Source organism: Stegostoma tigrinum, chromosome 1 (assembly GCF_030684315.1).
Source record: "Stegostoma tigrinum isolate sSteTig4 chromosome 1, sSteTig4.hap1, whole genome shotgun sequence".
Classification (NCBI taxonomy): domain Eukaryota; kingdom Metazoa; phylum Chordata; class Chondrichthyes; order Orectolobiformes; family Stegostomatidae; genus Stegostoma; species Stegostoma tigrinum.
The window spans coordinates 75,861,009-75,878,976 of record NC_081354.1 but is presented as its reverse complement, the minus strand read 5'-3'; the positions used below and the strand labels follow the sequence as shown (position 1 = coordinate 75,878,976).

Sequence of the window (17,968 nt, the reverse complement as noted above, 5' to 3'; positions counted from 1 at the left end):
CTGGCCTTCCCATAGCCAGTCATTTTAACACCTCATCCTGCTCAAACACCCATTTGTCTGTCATCGGCATGTTGCAGTGTTCCAGTGAATCACAATGCAAACTGGAGGAACAACATCTCAGACAAGGCACTTTGTAGCCTTCTGAATTCAATATGGAGTTCGTCACCTTCAAATTGTGAACGCACTCCCTTTTCTTCCCTTTTAAGCTTTATTTGTTACGTTTTCCATTTCTCCCATTTCTTTGTTGGTTTACTTGAAACATTCTCTGTTGTCATGCCCTCTCCTCTCCCTCAAATGCCAGTGGGATTGTGTGTTCTTTCAAGTCTGGCAGGTGGACACCATTGTTCTGACATTCTCACATTCTGATCACTTAATCAGGACTAACATTTTTCTCCTCCACATCACCAACCCCACCCCCACCAACTACAGCTAAATGCTCACCCTTCCACACTTCACTTCAGCTCTGAAGAAGAGTCATCTAAGCTCGAAACATTAGCTTGCTCTCTTTTTATGGAGCCGCCCGACCCGCTGCATTTATTGTTTTCAGTGCAGATTTCAGCATCTACAGTAATTTGCTTCTACTTCCCTTGTCTTCCTATGTCTCTTGGATATGCAGCTTCATCAGATAAATATTTTGCCTTCATATCCACAAGTTTGCCTTTAACTCTCAGTCTCTTATGGAAATCTGTAGCAAAGATCTTCTATAAATTCTTACAAATGTAGATTTATGAACATAAAGGCCCCTTGAATATTTCTTCCGGATTACATAATCCAGTAATGGTTCAAATAGCCAGCATCCAAAAACTCTGCACAGAGTTATATTTCCTTGCAACTTGTCTTTAGGTAGGAATAGAAGATTTTGCGTATTACTCTTGAAAACGCAAGCTAAAGAAAAAAATTCACCCCACAAAGTATTCAGCATCTTGTAATCTGTTTAGAGTCATAAATATTCCACCATTTTGATGCAAACTGATTAATAGGACGCTGCAATTTAGGGTGCAGGACATCTCATTGTGGGTCCTCAAATTAACAAGAAACGGACACAAGACTCACATTCCTCAGTACTTGTGAAATGAATACAGAGAATAGAGGGAAGTCTACATGGTTTGAGGTAGAGAAAGCAAATTGTCAGTACTCCACATGATTTTAAAGCACTGACAAATTCAAAGTTAAAGGCTATTATTGTCAAGTAGCAGCCAACACATGGTCTTTCATTGGGTTGGAAGGGGATTATGGAAGCTTTCCAGCCCTCAGTAGATTAAGAGAAAGAGATGGATGCTACCTGTACTCTATCCAATTGTTACCCAATAGCATTGAAACAGACAGATGAACTTGCTGAGACAAAGTGTGGAGCTGGGTGAACACAGCAGGCCAAGCAGCATCCCAGGAGCACAAAAGCTGACATTTCGGGCCTAGGCCCTTCATCGGAGGGTCTCTCTGGCCTGCTGTGTTCCACCAGCTCCACACTTTGTTATCTTGGATTCTCCAGCATCTGCAGTTCCCATTATCACAGATGAACTTGCTGTGCTGTTCGTCTTAGCACCGAACACAGGAAGGATTATGCCCACTAAGTTTGAGGAAGAGTACGCCAGTTTAATTACATAAACTTACAAATTTAACTGACAAACTTGAGACTGTATGCAAATCATTCAAGATGGCAAAACAAAAAACGTAGTTGTATTTTAAAGAAAATATGTACTTACGAATTCTCCTCTTGAGAACTTCGTGAAAGGATCTCACATTTCTCTGTAAAACAAAATGCAGATGGGACATAATGGAAGAGCCAGTAGCACGCATCCTATTTACCCTGTTACATATTTGGGCTGAGTGAACATTTTTATTTAAAAATTCACTTTGCACCTGGAGAAATCCAAGATTTGTTATTAATTCTTGAATTCAACATCACAGATCATGGCATAATTTAGTCAGGAGCACCACAATGACAGGTTGCACAACAGCGAGAATCATTGATTTAAGCACATTGGGATATCCTGTGGTTGTAAACGGAGCTTACTTTAAGCCAAAGCAATCTTGTACACATCTTTTAAAGTTATTGTTAATTAAAATTTGCATTTGTTCCAATTAATGACAACACATATTCTAAGAAAACCATAGTTAGAAATAAGATAATAATGCAGTGTTGATGCAATAATTTAACTTAATGAATAGAAGAAGCCATAGATCAAAATGGCTATTGCTTCACTTGTGGCGCAGTGGTAGTGACCCCATCCCTGGACCAGGAGGCCTGGGTTCCAGACCCACCTGTTCCACAGGTGTGTGATAGCAACTCTGAACAGGTGGATTAAAAATACTCCCCCCCCCACTTCACTTAAATAGAAAATCTGCATCGTTGCGACAAATTTACACTACGTTTGGAGTCAGCTGATTGCATTGCTGACGCATGTAGTTCACAGTGAAAAGGACCTCAGCCAAAAACCCAACTTGAAAATTGTGGCTTGTCAGCAATAGATTAAAAAGAATGTGATTTGAAGAGGTTAATACTGTGTTTATACAGGAGGTCAGGACCTGAACAACAAGTGTTTGGATCATTTGATTTCTGACTGGCAGGATAATCCAAGTGGATTTATAAAAGTCAGTTCCTGCATCGATAAGCACTGGAGTACTTACAGCCACATATTTGGTCATCACAACCTTAAAGAGCAATGACTTTGTTCTTCATGTACAGGCTTAAAGGCTTAGGAAAAGAAAAAAAATCTCTACAAGTATAGTAATATTTGCATATATGTATTCATTTCAAAGGTTATTTCATCTCAATTGATGTTCTTACGCCCACAAGATGAGTGAAATTTTTTTTGCAGGATTTAATTGAAGTGGTTGGAAAGGAACCTACATGCCAAGGGCAGTGGTGGGGCAAAGACGGAAATCAGGCAAGTCGAAATGCTTGCCCTTGAGTCCTGAGGGGATTTCCAGCACCAAATTCCTGAGTGCTTCCAGGATCTCCACTTTCACGTACAACCAGAAGGTGTCAATGAAATACCTTTGGAACTAACTGACCAGACTTGAAAGTGCGTTCACTGGTGATCTGAGTTCAGCTTGCTAGATTCAAGTTCCTGCTCATTTCTAGAAGCAGCCATTGGGCCCACCAAAGCTGTTTTTCGTGTAACATTAATCTGTCACTGTTCTGGCAGTTCTACCAGTTGCAGTCTGAGCTGTTTCTGGTAACTCATATTTGATAGCAATTACCCTGATGCAGCTCTTGCAAGTTCAATGCTCACTTCCTTAAAAAAAAATCACCTGGGACTCAACCATCCATGAACTGTCAAAATAACATGTAATGGAGTCACTGTTATGAGAGATTGCATTGGAAGCTCATGGTCTCAATAACCCAGGAATGCATGCCAAATGGTTGGGAGGCTCTGCAGTGTTTTTGAACTTCCGAAGTAGACAACTGAAACCAAAACAAGCTTGCAGCATCTGCATTGGGCTCTCATTTTAAATGGCCTATTTTACATATAGGCTAAGAGTTCAGAGGCTATTAGCTATCAGAAAAACTTCCCCCAGATTCTCAACCAAATAAGTCAAGTTGTGAAATTTCCTATCACTTTAAACAGTTTTCCCACAATTAACTGCTTTCATTTTAATGTAATGTCATTTTCAACTAGTATTTTATTTAGTCTTTACTATGAAATAAAGACCAGCCATTGTTAGTTTATATGTGCGAAAAAAGCCAATCTCAGTATGTTTTTGAACTTCAAACAATACTAGTAAAATCAAATGAGTTATTACTCACTGTGTCCTACAAAACCAGAAGAGGCATGCTGGGTGTCCTAGATACAAAGAAAATATCTCTGTTTTAGGTTAGAAGCTTCACATTTTAATTCAAGAGTGAAATTACTTTTAAAAAGGTTGCACAGATTGATGTGAGTATTGTAGCTATTTTTCCTCAAAAACACTTCAAATTTAATATTTTTTTTACTTAATTTCAGCAAATAACTTGATAAAATACTTGGTAGTTGCACTACCTATTTGATACTCTCTACATACCTTGTTTTGGAACGGAAATTTGGATGATTCTGTTGTACTGGGCGTTTGTATGGCAGTCAGAGGTGGTGGCCATGATTGCGTCATTTCCTGTCAAGACACCCAAACAAGTCAATGAGGAGATTTCCATCTCAGTCAAGGAGAATCCCAAGTGCAGGAGGAGTCAATCTGAAGCCAGGGACTCCAATATAAAAAGGTAAAAATATGGATATGGGAAATCTTTTTGAACAGACTTCCAGATGCAAAACAAAGCAAACAACTAAGGGGCACTTGAGTAAATTACACAGGATTTATATATTCCCAAGCCATAGGCAAAAAGCTTGTACTAGGAGTCTTCACGGGTCACTTGCAAAGTCTTCACGGCTAGCTAAGAGTGATAGGTTTGGTCAATTTAGATGTCTGTGCCTAGAATGTTGGTTGGAAAGTGGTGGCAATATTATGGAGCAATACACTTTAAATTAATTTTGATCGAGGGAGATATATGACCGAAAAACCTTTCACCTTGCACGAGCATAAGAATGGAGACCATATGAAATCTGAATTGTTCTCTTTTCAGCTATCAACTTCTTTGCTAACAAGCAACTGCATATTGTTAGTGCAAAAAGTAAACAAATACTATGGAAGAGTGTTTACAAGTTATGAAGAAAGCTCATCAGAAGAGGAGGGAACAAACAAAGAAATACAGTAGACTACTTTAAATGCAATGTTGCTCATTTCAATTTTGGATCATCAGCAATCTACGTTTTGGTTCTCTGCATGTTGGTCAATTTAAGACTATTCAACAAATCAGTTTAATTAAGTTTAATATTGAGATCAAAACTTAAAATCTGAAGCATTTACAACATGGCAACATTGTGCCCAAAATATTGTTTTTAAAAATCCATTTATGGAATATGGGTACCAAAAGCTGGGCCAGCATTTATTACCCATCCCAGATGCCTGTGAGAACGTGGTGGTAAGCTGCCTTCTTGAACTGCTGCCATCAATTTCGTGTAGATAGACTCACATGGTATTAGGAGGGAGTTCCAGGATTTTCCTTAGTAACGTTCAAGAAACGGCGATATATTTCCCAGTCAGGATGCAGGGTGGCTTGAAATTGCTGCCACCACCTGCAATTTCACCTCCAAAGTAACTGCTGCCCTTATCCTTCTGGGTGGAAGTGGTCATGGGTTTGCAAAGTGATGGCTAACGAGCCTTAGTGAATTTCTGCCCTGCATCTTGTGGATGGCACACTGCTGTTATTGAGTGTCACTGGTGGAGGGAGTGGATGACTGTGGATGTGATGCCAATCAAGCAATCTGCTTGGTCCTGGTTGGTGGCAAGCTTCTTCAATATTGTTGGAGTTGTGCCAATCAGGTATATGGGGAGTATTTCATCACAGTCCTGATTTGTGTCTTGTAGGTGAACAGGCTTTGGAGGAGTCAGGTATGCTATTCATTGCAGGATTCCTAACCTCTGATCTGCTCTTGTAGCCACTGTATTTCTATACTGTCCAGCTGAGTTTCTGCTCAATGGTAACCCCAAGGATACTGACAGTGGGGGGATTCAGTGATAGTAATACCACAATGTCAAGGAGTGGTGATTAGATCATCTGTTACTGAAGATGGTCATTGCCTGGCATTTAGTATGAATGTTATTTGCCAATTTTCAGCCCAAATCTCGTTATTGTCCAGATCTTATCGCATTTGAATGGGGACTGCTTTGATATCCGAGGAATCGCAAATAGTGCTGAAAACTGTGGAATCAGCAGCTAACATCCCCACTTCTGACCTTATGATGGAGGGAAGCCGCTGAAGATGGTCAGGCCTAAGAAAATACACCGAGGAGCTCCTACAGAGATTTCCTGGAGTCGAGATGACTGACCCTCAATTATCAAAACCACCTTCCTTTGTGTCAGGTACGAGTCCAATCAGCAGAGAGTTTTCTTCTGATTCGCATTGATTCAAGTTCTATTCGGGCTCCTTGATGGCACACTCGGGTCAAATGTGGCCTTGATGTCAAGAGCAATCACTCTCACCTCATCTCTAACTCAGTTCTTTTGTCACATTTGAACCAAGGCAGTAATAAGGTCAGAAGCTGAGTGACATTAGCAAAACAAAATTTGGGTGTAAGTGAGCAGCTTGTTGCTCTGCAACTGCTGTTTGACAGCATTGATGGTGATACCTCCCATCACTTTACTGACAGGGTAGTAATTTGTCCAATTGGGTATGTCCTGCCTTTTGTATATAGGCCATACTTTGGCATCTACCTGACAATTTGGAAAACTGTCTACGTTTAGCTAGACTGGAACTTCATGGCTAGGGCTGTAGCAGGTCCTGGAGCACAACTGTTCAGAGCTATTGCGGGAATGTCGTCAAAGCCTACAGCCTTTAGCAGTATCAGCCATTTATGACGTTTCGTGGAGTAAATCAAATCGTCTGATAACTGCTGTCAAAGTAGTGACCTCTAAACAAAGCTGAGATCAACGATCGATCACCCACTAGGCACTGCTAGCTGAAGGCTGCTGTGAATGCTCGAGTCTTATCTTTAGGGCTGGTATGCTGGGCATCTTTATCATTGAAGATGGGGAATAATTGTTTAGCCTCCTTCTCCAGTTAGGTATTCAACTACCCATCACCATTCATGACTAGATGTGGCAAACTTTGGATCTGGTGTGTTGGCTGATGAAATGTAACCAGTCTGTCACTTACTGCTTATGCTTTCAGTATGTAAGCTAATAAAATGTGAAGCTGGATGAACACAGCAGGCCAAGCAGCATCTCAGGAGCACAAAAGCTGACGTTTCGGGCCTGGACCCTTCATCAGAGAGCTTTATCAGAGAGGGGGATGGGGGGAGGGAACTGGAATAAATAGGGAGAGAGGGGGAGGCGGACCGAAGATGGAGAGTAAAGAAGATAGGTGGAGAGGGTGTAGGTGGGGAGGTAGGGAGGGGATAGGTCAGTCCAGGGAAGACGGACAGGTCAAGGAGGTGGGATGAGGTTAGTAGGTAGCTGGGGGTGCGGCTTGGGGTGGGAGGAAGGGATGGGTGAGAGGAAGAACCGGTTAGGGAGGCAGAGACAGGTTGGACTGGTTTTGGGATGCAGTGGGTGGGGGGGAAGGGCTGGGCTGGTTGTGTGGTGCAGTGGGGGGAGGGGATGAACTGGGCTGGTTTAGGGATGCAGTGGGGGAAGGGGAGATTTTGAAACTGGTGAAGTCCACATTGATACCATATGGCTGCAGGGTTCCCAGGCGGAATATGAGTTGCTGTTCCTGCAACCTTCGGGTGGCATCATTGTGGCAGTGCAGGAGGCCCATGATGGACATGTCATCAAGAGAATGGGAGGGGGAGTGGAAATGGTTTGCGACTGGGAGGTGCAGTTGTTTGTTGCGAACTGAGCGGAGGTGTTCTGCAAAGCGGTCCCCAAGCCTCCGCTTGGTTTCCCCAATGTAGAGAAAGCCGCACCGGGTACAGTGGATGCAGTATATCACATTGGCAGATGTGCAGGTGAACCTCTGCTTAATGTGGAATGTCATCTTGGGGCCTGGGATGGGGGTGAGGGAGGAGGTGTGGGGACAAGTGTAGCATTTCCTGCGGTTGCAGGGGAAGGTGCCGGGTGTGGTGGGGTTGGAGGGCAGTGTGGAGCGAACAAGGGAGTCACGGAGAGAGTGGTCTCTCCGGAAAGCAGACAGGGGTGGGGATGGAAAAATGTCTTGGGTGGTGGGGTCGGATTGTAAGTGGCGGAAGTGTCGGAGGATAATGCGTTGTATCCGGAGGTTGGTAGGGTGGTGTGTGAGAACGAGGGGGATCCTCTTGGGGCGGTTGTGGCGGGGGCGGGGTGTGAGGGATGTGTCGCGGGAAATGCGGGAGACGCGGTCAAGGGCGTTCTCAATCACCGTGGGGGGGAAGTTGCGGTCCTTAAAGAACTTGGACATCTGGGATGTGCGGGAGTGGAATGTCTTATCGTGGGAGCAGATGCGGCGGAGGCGGAGGAATTGGGAATAGGGGATGGAATTTTTGCAGGAGGGTGGGTGGGAGGAGGTGTATTCTAGGTAGCTGTGGGAGTCGGTGGGCTTGAAATGGACATCAGTTACAAGCTGGTTGCCTGAGATGGAGACTGAGAGGTCCAGGAAGGTGAGGGATGTGCTGGAGATGGCCCAGGTGAACTGAAGGTTGGGGTGGAAGGTGTTGGTGAAGTGGATGAACTGTTCGAGCTCCTCTGGGGAGCAAGAGGCGGCGCCGATACAGTCATCAATGTACCGGAGGAAGAGGTGGGGTTTGGGGCCTGTGTAGGTGCGGAAGATGGACTGTTCCACGTAACCTACAAAGAGGCAGGCATAGCTGGGGCCCATGCGGGTGCCCATGGCCACCCCCTTAGTCTGTAGGAAGTGGGAGGAGTCAAAAGAGAAGTTGTTGAGTGTGAGGACGAGTTCCGCTAGGCGGATGAGAGTGTCGGTGCCTGGTCGGGCCTGCGGGACAGGAAGAAGCGGAGGGCCTTGAGGCCATCTCCATGCGGAATGCAGGTGTACAGGGACTGGACGTCCATGGTGAATATGAGGTGTTGGGGGCCAGGGAATTGGAAGTCCTGGAGGAGGTGGAGGGCGTGGGTGGTGTCACGGACATAGGTGGGGAGTTCCTGGACCAAAGGGGAGAAAATGGAGTCCAGATAGGTGGAGATGAGTTCGGTGGGGCAGGAGCAGGCTGAGATGATGGGTCGACCAGGGCAGGCAGGTTTGTGGATTTTGGGAAGGAGATAGAAACGGGCCGTGCGGGGTTGGGGAACAATGAGGTTGGAGGCTGTGGGTGGGAGGTCCCCTGAGGTGATGAGGTTGTTATGTAAGCTGTCCTGTTTGGTTGCTTCACCACTTTGAAACCTCATTTTTAGGTATACCCGGCTCTCTTCCTGGCATGCTGTCCTGCACTCTCCACTGAACCAGGGTCAACATGTAAAAGGTAATGTGCTGGTTACGCAAGGCCATGGAGGTGCAGATTGTACGATTCTACTGCTGCTAATGGCCCATAGTGCCTCATGGATGCTGAGTCTGCAGTTGCTTGATCTGTTTGAATCCTATCCCATTTAGCCCGGTGATAGAGTCAAAACATGACATAAGGTACATCCTACCTGAACGCAGGATGTCACCTCTGCAAGGACTTTGTAGTGGTCATTCTAACTGATACTAACATGGATAGATGTATTTGCAGCAGGTAGATCAGTTAGGAGGAGGTCAAGTATAGTTTTCCTTCTGGTTGATTCACTCAACAGCTGCCACAGATTCAGTCTTGCAGTTATATCCTTTAGTACTCAACCTGTCTGGTCAGTACTTGTAGTAGACATTGAAATCCCCCAACAAAGTACATTCTGCTCTCTTGCTGCCCTCAATGGCTCCTCAAATGTGCTGGTAAAGCAGGGCATCCTGATTCAACAGCTTGGGTGGAGGATGCCGTCAGTTGTTGCTAATATGTGGTAATCAGGAAGTTTCTTTGTCCACATTTACCCTGATGCCATGATTTAAACTGGGTCAGGACATATACAGGATGGTTATGGTGGTGCCTGCAACATCACCTAAAAGGTATAGCTAGGAGTATGACTACATCAGGCTGTTGCTTGCTTAATCTAGGAGACGGCTCTCCCAGTTTTGGCACTGCATTGTCCCCAGATGTTCATGCAGAGAGACTTTCTTGGGGCAGCTGTAACATTGTATCCTACACTCTGTTCTGGTGCACTTGTATTGTACTATCTGCCTGAGAAGCACATAAGTCAACACATTTTTCACTGTACCTCAGTACATGTGACAGTAATAGATCAAATGGAAGACTTTGTAGAGTCAGCACAGTTGTGTTTATATTGTCATTTCCAATGCCTTGATTTGGTCCTAATGCCGAGTTCTGAAGAAGGGTCACTGGATCTGAAACTTTAATTCTGTTTTCTCTACATAGATGCTGCCAGACCCACTGAAATTTTTCAACAATTTATGATTTTGTTTGTTTTCTGGTATCGCAATCTTTTTTATTTTCATTTTTGGTGACTTTCTAGCAATTGTTACAACAGAGAGACTTGTGAGGTCATTTCAGAGGGAACCTAAGAGTCAGTGACATCGCTAGGAGTGTGGAGTCACATTGAGGCAAGGCAAGCCAAGTATGGAGAGTTACACATATGGAAAATTATAAAATCAAGACGACATAGGAGAAGGTAAGATTGCTGGTTGGTGATGGAGTTTGATTGTTACCAGAAAATAACTTCTATGATTCTGTGTGTAGTGGGACTCAAATCATGTTATCCCAGAACATTATCTGGGTCTCTGGATTAATAATCTATCAATAGCATTACTTGCTATTGATTCATCCTCCCCCCTCCACCCCCACAGGTTTTAACCCCTGTAATGTTAAAATTGCCACTTAATCATTGGCATTAATGGAAAAGATATCTAGGGAAGGACAGCTGAGCCAATATCACTTAGTTTACATTACAACAGGTCAAAAACCATGTATATGGCAGCCTGATTAGTTATGCCACTGGACAAAAAGCCAAAGATCATGAGTTAAAATCCTACCACATGACAAAGTGAAAATTAATAGAGACAATGTTGAGCTTGAACTACAAAAATAACCTGGAAAGTTCTCGGATCATTACAAAAGAACATGCGCGTCATCTTTCAGAGTGAGGAGACCTTTTTTGTTTTAAGTATTTCATTTTCATGAAGTTTAGGTTTCAAAAAAAAAGCACCAACACCTTTAGGTTGCTAATTATTGTACCTCATGTGTAATGACGTAGCACTAATTTATTCAGCAAGCTGAGGACAATTTAAATGGTTAACACAGACTGAAACAAACTGGGTTTAAGTAAACTTCGGTTGGGACACAAACTTCTCCACTGAGCTGTTAAGTTCCATGTTTACTGAATAAATACTTGCCATTTCCTGAAGTAGAATGTCCTTGTGTTGTTCAGGAAAAAAAAGTTCAGGTTTAATAGCAAAAGACTCAAATCTGTAATTTCGTTTTGACTGTACTCCCTATTACAAATTATTGGTTGGTTTTCAGTACAACTTTGTACCCTGAACAACTCTTCTCTATTTTACCTCATGTAAAGCATACTTAATTACTTGAAGTCACCTTTTCAAGGGAAAAATATTAGTCTAACATGCCTTTGCTTTCTGGATAAGAACCAAAAAAATGAAGGGCACTATTCTAGTTCAGGTAGACATAAAAGATCTCAGGGTAGAGCATGGGTGCAACGGCCATGTTCGACATTCTGCTTGCTTTCTAAATGGATTGTGGGGCTAAGCTACAACTGATTCATTTACATCACCAAAGTAACAGAGCAGCATAAAAGGCAACTGTTCAGTTTTTTTCATGGATATTAAAGGAATCCCACAGATGCAAAACTGGCATACTGGCTTGCAAAATATCTGAATCGTGTTTTAACTAAGAAGCCAGTTACTAACTTAGTTGATGAACAGTAATCAACTTCTTAGCAATGGTTTAAAAAATGTACAGAAGTGTTAAATAAAAATAAAGTACTGGGGTAAAGTAAAAAGGTAAAGATAATAATAATAATAATAATAAAGTGCTAGAGAAACTTAACAGGTCTGGCAGCATCTGCCGAGAGAGAAACTCAGAAATCTTCAAATCCTATTTGACTTTACTTCAGAACAGTTCTGAGTTATAACAGATTTGAAACCTTATGACGTCAAACACAAGTGAATCCAACATTTTCTGTATTTATTTAACCATTGTTAATGCTTAATGCATACTCCCCTTAATCTGACAAATTCCATCATAAGAATGACTGCAAAGTTGCAATGAGCAGTAAGTCCTCACAGTGGGCACGACTTAATCTGTGAGCAAGAGAATTTTCGGGGAGGGATTCCATTATTTGAAGTCAGCAAAAAAGATTGTGTGAATTTGATTTCCACTACATTATATTTCAAATTGTTATTACTCAATCTTCTGCAGAGGTTTAGCTACTTTGAGTTTTTACTGGGTTTTGCTCAATCTTCTATTTCATCCTTCAAGCCATGCGTATGCTCCCAAGAACTGTTCTTCAACTAGCACTTTTTGCAAGACCTTACTGTTTTTTAACTGGCTGCAAAAACACTCTACACAATCAACAATTGGGGTGGGGGTTAATTTCATAGAAAAGAGAGGTAGGTTCGGCTGGGTAAGTAGATTTAAACAGCAGCAGTACCCTCTTCCAAGACAGTGTACCCAACATCAAGGGCATTCCTTGAAAAGGGCACACTTGCCACCAGCTCATGGGACCTTGGTTTGTGACCAACCACAATGGAAAAAAACTCATTTCAGGAAGACTCAGTCAGGAACACGTGTAGACCTGAAATCATGATACTGACGAGATCATATTAACTTTTAAGCATGGGCAGCCCAGACATGACAGTCTTAGAGCATGCACTGGACTTCAGCTAGCTGAGAACTCATTGAATCTGGGTGGAAGCAAGTCATCCTTGACCAAGAGACTGTAAGAAGATGCCAAAGAGGAGTGAGCCAGGTAATGACGCCAATATCACAATGCTTTCTGCTGGGCTTCAACCAGATGTGGTGGAAAGCACGTGGTAAGCCCTGTGCGGTTACTTGGTCAGACATGAAAATACTGCAATGAGCAATGGCGGTCTATTGTAATTAACGGGTCCAGCATTCAGCGAGTGCGAGTGCTGTCAGGTTAGGAAGCCTTCATGCATTCAGCCTGAACAGCTCAAGCCGTGGCCAGATGCGATGCTACTCTCAATCTCAAATTTGTGCGCTCTTTTCTCCTGGATCCAGTAGTCGCCATGTGGAAGGAAACAAAAAGAGTGATGGTTGAAGGCTGTTTGTGTGACTGGAAACTCATGTTCAGTAGGGGCTCTGCAGGCATGTGTTTCGGGGCCTTGGTGTGTGTGTTGTACATAAATGATTTATACTTCAATGTAGAAAGATTGATGGGCAGGTTGACAAATGATATGAAATTGATATGGGGGGGGGAGAGAAGGGGTGGTTTGGGGATAAATAGTGAGGAGGATGGCCTTAAAAACAAAAAAAACCTTACAGGGGGATTATGATGGGCTGATCAGCAGCAAATGGAATTTAAGTGCAAGGTGATGCACTTTGACAGGTCAGACCAGGAAAAGGACCACATCAATGAACAATAGGCTGCTCGGAAGCATCAAGGATCAGAGGAAGTGATAATGGGAACTGCAGATGCTGGAGAATCCAAGATAATAAGATGTGAGGCTGGATGAACACAGCAGGCCAAGCAGCATCTCAGGAGCACAAAAGCTGACGTTTCGGGCCTAGACCCTTCATCAGACAGGGGGATGGGGGGAGGGAACTGGAATAAATAGGGAGAGAGGGGGAGGTGGACCGAAGATGGAGAGAAAAGAAGATAGGTGGAGAGGAGAGTACAGGTGGGGAGGTAGGGAGGGGATATGTCAGTCCAGGGAAGACGGACAGGTCAAGGAGGCGGGATGAGATGGTAGGTAGGAAATGGAGGCGCAGCTTGAGGTAGGAGGAAGGGATGGGTGAGAGGAAGAAGAGGTTAGGGAAGCAGAGACAGGCTGGGCTGGTTTTGGGATGCAGTCGGGGGAGGGGATGAACTGGGCTGGTTTTGTGATGCAGTGGGGGGAGGGGGAGATTTTGAAGCTGGTGAAGTCCACATTGATACCATGGGGCTGCAGGGTTCCCAAGCGGAATATGAGTTGCTGTTCCTGCAACCTTCGGGTGGCATCATTGTGGCACTGCAGGAGGCCTATGATGGACATGTCGTCTGAGGAATGGGAGGGGGAGTTGAAATGGTTCGAATGGGAGGTACAGTTGTTTGTTGCGAACTGAGCGGAGGTGTTCTGCAAAGCGGTCCCAAGCCTCCGCTTGGTTTCCCCAATGTAGAGGAAGCCACACCGGGTACAATGGATACAATATACCACATTGGTAGATGTGCAGGTGAACATCTGCTGGATATGGAAGGTCATCCTGGAGCCTGGGATGGGGGTGAGGGAGGTGGTGTGGGGGCAAGTGTAGCACTTCCTGCAGTTGCAGGGGAAGGTGCCGGGTGTGGTGGGGTTGGAGGGAAGTGTGGAGCGGACAAGGGAGTCGCAGAGAGATTGGTCTCTCTAGAAGGCAGACAAGGGTGGGGATGGAAAAAATGGCTTGGGTGGTGGGGTCGGATTGAAGATGGCGGAAGTGTTGGAGGATGACAACATCTCTGCTCGGTTCGCAACAAACAACTGTACCTCCCCAGTCGAGAACCATTTCAACTTCCCCTCCCATTCCTCAGACGACATATCCATCATAGGCCTCCTGCAGTGCCACAATGATGCCACCCGAAGGATGCAAGAACAGCAACTCATATTCCGCATGGGAACCCTGCAGCCCAATGGCATCAATGTGGCCTTCACAAGCTTCAAAATCTCCCCTTCCCCCACTGCATCCCCAAACCAGCCCAGTTCTTCCCCTCCCCCGACTGCACCACAAAACCAGCCCTGCTTAACCCCTACCCCCACTGCATCCCAAAACCAGCCCAGCCTGTCTCTGCTTCCCTAACCTCTTCTTCCTCTCACCCATCCCTTCCTCCCACCTCAAGCCGCACCTCCATTTCCTATCATCCCGCCTCTTTGACCTGTCCATCTTCCCTACTGACCTATCCCCTCCCTACCTCCTCACCTATACTCTCCTCTCCATCTTTGGTCCGCCTCCCCCCTCTCCCTATTTATTCCAGTTCCCTCTCCCCATCCCCCTCTCTGATGAAGTGTCTAGGCCCAAAACGTCAGCTTTTGTGCTCCTGAGATGTTGCTTGGCCTGCTGTGTTCGTCCAGCTCTACACTTTGTTATCTAAGGTTCAGAGGAACCTTGGTGGCACGTCCAGTGGTCCCTGAAGGTAACAGGACTGTTGGATAAAGTGGATAAAAGACAAGATACTTGTCTTTATTAGCAGAGTTTAAGAGTAGGGACATTCTGTCAGGGCAATATTTTAAAAATTGGTTAGGCCTCAGTTAGAATATTTTGTGCAGTTCCCTATTATGGGAGAGGTGATTCAAGATGATTTACCAGGATTTTGCCTGGCCTGGAGAATTTTAGTTATGAAGGAGTGTATAGACTGGGGTTAGTTTTCCTCGGCACAGAGATGAGTGGACATGATTGAGATGTGTAAAATAACGATGGGCATAGATAAGGGGATAGGAAGTCACTATTCTCTGTGGTGGAGGGATCGTGACCAGGGACACAGACTCAGACATAAAGGGACAGTAAGTTTAGAAAAGATAAGAGGTGAGGAACGTTTGTTTTTTTAACAAAATTCAGACGGTGCTGGGTATCTGGAAGTCATTGCCTATATAAGGTAGTAGAAGCAGAAACTTGTATGACTTCGGCATTGCAAGTGCACATCCATGGCAATGGGCCAAGTGCTGTAAAGTGGGATTAAAATAACTAGTTGGCTACATTTGACCAGTGTAGACTCAATACAATGAAGGGCCTTTTTCTGTGCTGTAGATGTCTACGACTTCTGTAACCATAATATATTGTGGAACCTCATCTGCAGTTTGGTAGAAGTGCTTTTTTAAAAAAATTCTACATCACCATTAGCCTGCAATAGCCCACAATTCTCCTGTTTAACAAGAACCTACCTGTCTCGGACTTTTAAACATTCAATGACTGCCTTAAAAGGCAGTTGAGGCACAGAGTATTCCAAAGTCACAAAAATTCTCAATCTCTTTCCTGGAAGGGTAATTCCTACTTTTAAAACAGTATTTCTGGGCTGATCCACAACAGGAAACATCCTCTCCCCATCTATCCTTGTCAAAACCATTCACGATCTCAAACTTCAATCAAGTCATAACTCTCATCTAAACCTCAGCGGACACACAGGCCGAACCCATCGTCAAAAAGTTACCTGAGCTAAGGGGAACTGCAGATGTTGGAGAATCCGAGATAACAAGGTGTAGAGCTGGATGAACACAGCAGGCCAAGCAGCATCTTAGGAGCAGGAAAGCTGAAGTTTCAGGCCTGTTCCACTTCATTAATGAAGTATACATCCTCTGAACCATTTCCAATTTATTTTCATCTTCCTTAAATAAGGGGACCATAACTGCAGAGTGTTTGAGACGTGATCTCACCAATGCCAGTTATAAAAGTAAGGATGCTACGCTCCTTTTATATTCAATTCCTGTCATAATAAAGTATAGCACTCATTATCTTTCTCACTTGTGTTCAATGCCTATACACTATGCCCTGGTGATCCATGCTCCCAAACACCTAAATTCCTCAGCACCCCAGTCATTCTCCATTAGGTAATACTGGGCTTTTTTTCTTCTTCCTTCCAAAGTGAAAAGCCTCACATTTCCCCACAAAATACTCCATTGGGCAATTTTTTTGTCATCTCTCTAGAGTTACCTAGATCTATTTACAACTTCCCCATGTCCTCTCCGCAACATCCCGTCCTACCCGTCTTGGGTTATCACTGAATATAGCCACCATAACCCATTTGATTGATCAGGAAACCCAGAAACAGGATGCTAATGCCATAACTTAGTTAAAATAGCAAAGACTATACCAGCTGTCAATTGGTTTCCAACCCCAATAGCAGCCCTTGCAGTATATGTTCATAAAATTCCAACCAATATTTCATTTCACAAATAACCAGCACTTGTGAAACAACTTGGAACACCACAATAACGTGAGAAAGTGCAAGAATGCACTTTTTCCTTTTGCATAGATCATTTCGTACAAAGCTTCTGGCAAGCTATCCAAACAAAGAATTAATTTGCATTTATATGGCAACCATTACCTTCCCAGTGCTTCAGAAACAAATTTTGTAGCTAGACTCAATGCAGAAAATGTGCCAGCCCATTTCCGTACGGCAAGTCCCCACAGTTAGCAATGCGGTTAATGACTTGATAATCTGTTTGGGTGATGCTGGCAAAGATAAGTATTGACTAGGACACCAGGCAAAACTCCACTGCTCTTCTTTGAAATAGTGCTATGACTACTGAGAAAGCAGACAGAGCCTCAAATAAATGACACCTCCAATAGCACAATATTTCCTCGATTTGACACTATGCTGGAGTGACTGTTTAAATTGTGCCCAAATGGTTATTTAGAGGCTTGAACTCAACCTCCTGAATCAGAAGAGGATGCTAACACTGTGCCATGTCTGAGATGGCATGTGCCCTCAGGAGCTAGCTTGACTCTGAGACTGGAGTTTCATCCAGAGAGACTACTCTCTCTGCGACTCCCTTGTCCGCTCCACACTCCCCTCCAACCCCACCACACCTGGCACCTTCCCCTGCAACTGCAGGAAGTGCTACACTTGCCCCCACCCCCATCCCAGGCTCCAAGATGACCTTCCATATCAAGCAGATGTTCACCTGCACATCTGCCAATGTGGTATATTGTATCCAGTGTACCCGGTGTGACTTCCTCTACATTGGGGAAACCAAGCGGAGGCTTGGGGACCGCTTTGCAGAACACCTCCGCTCGGTTCGCAACAAACAACTGCACCTCCCAGTCAAGAACCATTTCAACTCCCCCTCCCATTCCTCAGACGACATGTCCATCATAGGCCTCCTGCAGTGCCACAATGATGCCACCCGAAGGTTGCAGGAGCAGCAACTCATATTCCGTTTGGGAACCCTGCAACCCAATGGTATCAATGTGGACTTCACCAGCTTCAAAATCTCCCCTTCCCCCACTGCATCACAAAACCAGCCCAGTTCATCCCCTCCCCCCACTGCATCCCAAAACCAGCCCAGCCTGTCTCTGCTTCCCTAACCTCTTCTTCCTCTCACCCATCCCTTCCTCCCACCTCAAGCCGCACCTCCATTTCCTACCTACCATCTCATCCCGCCTCCTTGACCTGTCCATCTTCCCTGGACTGACCTATCCCCTCCCTACCTCCTCACCTATACTCTCCTCTACACCTATCTTCTTTTCTCTCCGTCTTTGGTCCGCCTCCCCCTTTCTCCCTATTTATTCCGGTTCCCTCTCCCCATCCCCCTCTCTGAAGAAGGGT

At 44.5% G+C, this 17,968-nt stretch overlaps 1 protein-coding gene across 2 annotated transcripts in view; it reads right to left on the bottom strand.

Moving 5' to 3' along the window:
- Positions 1–17,968, bottom strand: part of LOC125452177 (AF4/FMR2 family member 1-like) — a 156,736-nt gene that overhangs the window by 43,075 nt on the left and 95,693 nt on the right. For both annotated transcript variants that reach the window (XM_048530269.2, XM_048530261.2), the window contains exons 5-7: positions 4,006–4,092; positions 3,752–3,788; positions 1,704–1,746 (exon numbers count right to left, since the gene is read on the bottom strand). In XM_048530269.2, coding sequence (XP_048386226.1) covers positions 1,704–1,746; positions 3,752–3,788; positions 4,006–4,092 — 167 coding nt within the window. The remainder of the gene's footprint in view (positions 1–1,703; positions 1,747–3,751; positions 3,789–4,005; positions 4,093–17,968) is intronic.